Source organism: Hippocampus comes, unplaced genomic scaffold (genome assembly GCF_001891065.2).
Source record: "Hippocampus comes isolate QL1 unplaced genomic scaffold, H_comes_QL1_v1.1 scaffold183, whole genome shotgun sequence".
Classification (NCBI taxonomy): domain Eukaryota; kingdom Metazoa; phylum Chordata; class Actinopteri; order Syngnathiformes; family Syngnathidae; genus Hippocampus; species Hippocampus comes.
Window position 1 is genome coordinate 320,443 of NW_017805547.1, and position 5,274 is coordinate 325,716.

At 45.7% G+C, this 5,274-nt stretch overlaps 1 protein-coding gene across 1 annotated transcript in view; it reads left to right on the forward strand.

The window, feature by feature from the left end:
- The first annotated feature begins 2,764 nt into the window (after positions 1–2,764).
- Positions 2,765–5,274, forward strand: part of LOC109521647 (bile salt-activated lipase-like) — a 6,146-nt gene continuing 3,636 nt past the window's right edge. Inside the window, exons 1-6 of the mRNA XM_019879627.1 lie at positions 2,765–2,886; positions 2,979–3,126; positions 3,384–3,503; positions 3,789–3,992; positions 4,427–4,557; positions 4,725–4,832. Coding sequence (XP_019735186.1) covers positions 2,779–2,886; positions 2,979–3,126; positions 3,384–3,503; positions 3,789–3,992; positions 4,427–4,557; positions 4,725–4,832 — 819 coding nt within the window. The 5' untranslated portion in view covers positions 2,765–2,778. The remainder of the gene's footprint in view (positions 2,887–2,978; positions 3,127–3,383; positions 3,504–3,788; positions 3,993–4,426; positions 4,558–4,724; positions 4,833–5,274) is intronic.

A 5,274-nucleotide genomic window follows, 5' to 3' on the forward strand; every position in this document is an offset into this window, starting at 1 on the left:
ACCTTTGCGCAGCAGCCTGTGGACACGTCCGACAGGGAACTGCAGTCCGGCACGGGAAGAACGAGTCTTGGCCTTTGCTCTGGCCTTGCCGCCGGTTTTGCCTCTTCCGCTCATCTTGGTTCTTCTTTCTGGAGTGAAATCTCGAAGAAAAATGTGTGCTTGGGGGGTACAAGTCCTGCTTTAATAGCTGCAGAAAGCGCGGGAGGCTGGGGGTCAGACCAACCAGGGAAGAGATTTTCAGTGTGGTCAGGGACTTAGCATGCTGGGGTCCAGTTTGAACACAATCCCCCCAATTGGGGGCGAGCCTTGTGGCGGGAGGTCACTCTTGCAGGCGGGGCTGACCTCCAGCAATTGCGGCGGACCAATCAGCAAGCGCCAGTGTGAGGGAGCGTAGCTCAGGCACAGCCGGTGAAGCGCTTAAAAGCGACTCACGTATTCTTCCTTCTGTGGTCAGGGACTTAGCATGCTGGGGTCCAGTTTGAACACAATCCCCCCAATTGGGGGCGAGCCTTGTGGCGGGAGGTCACTCTTGCAGGCGGGGCTGACCTCCAGCAATTGCGGCGGACCAATCAGCAAGCGCCAGTGTGAGGGAGAGTAGCTCCTACACAGCCGATGAAGCGCTTAAAAGCGACTCACGTATTCTTCCTTCACTTCCCTCGAAAAAGAAGAGCTGAGCTGCACGATGGCTAGAACCAAGCAAACTGCTCGTAAATCCACCGGCGGCAAAGCCCCCAGGAAGCAGCTGGCCACCAAGGCCGCTCGCAAAAGTGCGCCGGGAAAAATTCCCCATATGGCGTCATAATAAGTATGCAATGACATTCCATAATGTAAGGGTACCGCTGTGTGGTAGTACCACCCAATGACAGCTGTGAGACAAGATATCTGAAATGTCAATTAACACTCCCATATTTTTTTTTTCTGGCGTACAGCCGACAAAGCGTTTCTCGCAAAGAAGGAAACGTACAAATTCCATCACTCGAAATGCACTCATCGTGTTATATAAGTATTTTCGATATGTCGTTTAGCTCCATTCAGATAAAATGTCTCTACCACAGAACCAAATTTTTCATCACTTAAAAAAAAATGGATTCATTGGTGGTTGACCGAAACAAAATCATGCACGGATTTTGCTGGCTCGGGCATAATAACAAATTACGATCAGATTGCTTCATTCATTCACCACTTTTTTGATCAAGACAGTGTTCTTATCGGGACTCGTGCAGCAAGTGCTGTGCCAGCGCCGCTCTCTGATTGGTTGAAAACACAAAAAAAAAGCGCCTCTGTTGGCCTGCTTCTGGACCTGAGAGAGGACAGTCAATGTAATTTGGCGATTGGCCGCCCTTCGCGGTGGAATGACCAAAGCGAAATTTGTCACTCCACTTGGTTGACTTGACTTGTGATCTTTCACTTATGATTACACAGAATCAGAGCCATTTTAATATGGTTACAAATGTCGGTATTTGCGCCATTGTAAGTAAATGTTTCTGTCACTCTTTCACTTAATTGCACTTCCTTACATTCATATATAAGGCACACAAACAAATGCGTGTCACAATTACATTTAATTTCTCACCAGATTTCGATCACCCATACACAGTATGTTAAAAGTTGTTGTGGTGCTGGCAGGGCAGTTAAAAAACAGTACAACCAACCAGTTTTGGAATAAAATGAAATACAGATAACGATGACCCGTCCATGTTAAAACGACATGATTTAAAAAAAAGGGTTAACCACTAAACATGAATAAGTATAACTAAAATACAAAACGGACACCCCTGTTACTTTTTTTTTTTACTCCGAATAATGTATAAGTCTGTTTTTCAAAAGTTACATGATGTTATGATGGCTTGTTATGAAGAACGGTTGTAAAGAACTCTAGTATGTATTTCCCCAAATCTCTGAACATGAATGTTACTTAGTCTCATTGAGTTGTAAAGAATACAGAGTGATTTATAATTCAGGAAGTATTTGACTTTGGACAGGACTGAAATGAGTATAGATAATTTAGTTTGCCTGTCTTTTATATGAGGTTTCCAGCAAATTCTGTCGTCACGAATTAGCCCCAGAAATTTGTTTTCATACAGCCTTTACACATTTACAACTAATTATGTTCTTTTCTAAAGCTTTGGACTAGATTAAAATAAAGTGTAAAAAAAGTGTAGACTATACAGACACTTTCATATCAATTGATAGGCGGCATATTTGAAAGTCAATCAAATGCATTGGCAGAAGCAAATTAGTATTGCACAAAGCCGTGAGCATAATGTCTCTTCATAACTTGCCTATGTTTTTATGTACTTGTATGAAACATATCATATTGCTATCTCCTCAAAGTTCTCTGGAATCTAAAGGGTAGTTCCTTTCTCAGAACGTTGGCATGAATGTTTCAGATAAGCCCCGGGGAAGGCAGTTTGAGTGAAGCCAAACCTCAACGACGATACTTTCTAATTATTTTGCACAATAGGGGTCCTCGTGTGTCCTAATATTTCTATTGCAGTACTATTACTCAAATAGGCTCCCTTTTACCAAAATAAGAGGGAAAAGTCAATATTGTGTCTTTTGCCAAATTGTTTTCAAGTCCGTCTACGTAATGACATAAAAGTCACATGCCAGAAGTGATGTAACAGTGAGAAACAAGTGGCCATCGTTGCAGTGAGGGAGCAGTCGTCACTGTCAATCAAGGTCTCTCAATCAACCATCACATACAAATGACATATCAGGAGTGATGTCACAGTGAGAAACATCTGGCCACGGTTGCAGTTCAAGAGGAGGGGTCCAATGCATAAAAGTCCACGGCGCAGCCGGGTTTTCACTTTGGTCATGATGGAGAAGCTCAGGATCTTGGCTGCGGTCACCGTGTTCCTGGAGACGGTGTCGGCCGTCTCTGTAAGTTGCAGTTTGTTTGGATCTTTAAACTTAGGGTCGAGTGTTTTCTTTTCTGTAGCACGTCAAGGTCTTGTGGTCGTGTGTTTCTGTAGCTGGGAGTGGTGAAGACCGAGGGTGGCATGGTCGAGGGAAAGAACATTCGTCTTGGCTTCCACCGTTCCATGGACATCTTCAAAGGGATTCCTTTTGCCGACGTACCTGAAACGTTTGAGAAACCGGAGCGTCATCCGGGTTGGGAAGGTGAGTCGACCGAACGTTGATTTGGAACGTTGGCTAATTAAAGCCACGAACCAAGACACACGGATCAGTATTGCGATGCCTGACACTACATTCATATTTTCATTTTTCAAGTGTCTTTGTGAACATTTGTGGATCGATGATGTTAGCCGGGTGAGCCGGGCTCACTGTTTCCAGTTCCTTGCACCTTATAACATTTTTAAAATTTTATTTTATTTTTTTTGTCCTCATTGTCCAAACATGAACGTCCCTTTCTTCAGGTGTTCTGAAGGCGACTGAATACAAGGAGATCTGTCTTCAGCTGAAACCATTATTGCCCGGCACCAGAGGAAGCGACGACTGTCTCTACCTCAACATCTGGGTTCCTCACGGCCGTACGGGTAAGAACTGATATGCGCGGTCAGAGCATCCATCCATTGTATGGTGCAAATCCCTGCTGACTCTGGGCAAGAAGTGGCGTGCAGCATCACTCGACCACAAGACACACATAGACAAAGAACCCTTCACACTATGGCCAATTTAAACTCTTCACGATGCATCCTTTTAGAATGTGGGAAGAAGAGAGACGTGTGCCGAGACTCGAAAAGTGTGAGGCCGATGTGCCGGCAACAATGTGCAATGGTACCACCCGCATTCTTCAGTTCGAATTATTTTTACTCCTCAAGTGTCTGCCGAGCTACCCGTCATGGTCTGGCTATTTGGAGGTGCCTTCCTGATTGGAGGATCGATGGGTACCAACATCTTGGACCTTGCTACGAAACTGTACGATGGGCAAGAGATTGCAGATCGAGGCAACGTCATCGTGGTGACACTGGGATACCGTGTGGGAACTCTGGGCTTCCTCAGCACCGGAGACTCACTTTTACCAGGTACTGTGTTCTTTTCAAATCATGTCGCGCAAACTCCAATTTCAAATTAGGCAGGGCATAGATCAGGGGTGTCAAACCAAACTCATTTTTGTCGCGGGCCACATTTTAGTTACCGTTTCCCTTGGAGGGCTGTTATGACTGAAACCATATGATAACGATTTATTCAACTTTCTGTAATGAGGGGTTTGATCACAAGAAAATGCTTACAATATGTCTCTAATTTATTCAATATGAGAATTTTAAATTATGGTAGAGATTTTAGCAAGCATCATGGAAGTGGACCTGTTTGATTTGCTTTCGCGGGCCACATAAAATGATGTGGAGGGCCAGATCTGGCCCCCGGGCCTTGAGTTTGACACCTGTGGCATAGATTGCGAAGGCTACGGGTCCTAATCAAAAAGCGGTGGTGCGTTGGTACATTTGTGCCTTGACAGGGAACTACGGTCTTTGGGATCAGCACGCCGCCATTGCCTGGGTCCACCGAAACATCCGCGCATTCGGAGGTGACCCGGATAACATCACGATCTTTGGAGAGTCTGCGGGTGGCGCTAGTGTCAACTTTCAGGTATAAGATAGCTGGGTCGTCTGACTTTCAATAAATAGTCATCGGGTCAATTCACGAACTCACTGTCAGACGTCCAATGAAAATGGCCTGCTCGGTGATCTTACGGCGGCATCGGTATGGCATTTCCACGGCCGCTTCAGGTTACACAGACGTATATTCCGTCACAGATTCTCAGTCCCTACAACAAGGGGCTCATCAGGAGAGCCATCTCTGAGAGTGGTGTCGCACTTTGTCCCTGGTCCATCATAAAGGACCCCCGTGCTTTCGCTGAAGAGGTACAAAATCGCTTTTGCTCCAAAATTAAACTTCTCGACTCTCAATTGATGCGAAATTGTAACTCGGGATTTTCCCCTCTCGGTTCAGGTTGCTCGGAAGGTCAACTGCCCCACCGATCATAAACAGTGAGAAACAAGTGGCCATCGTTGCAGTGAGGGAGCAGTCGTCACTGTCAATCAAGGTCTCTCAATCAACCATCACATACAAATGACATATCAGGAGTGATGTCACAGTGAGAAACATCTGGCCACGGTTGCAGTTCAAGAGGAGGGGTCCAATGCATAAAAGTCCACGGCGCAGCCGGGTTTTCACTTTGGTCATGATGGAGAAGCTCAGGATCTTGGCTGCGGTCACCGTGTTCCTGGAGACGGTGTCGGCCGTCTCTGTAAGTTGCAGTTTGTTTGGATCTTTAAACTTAGGGTCGAGGGTTTTCTTTTCTGT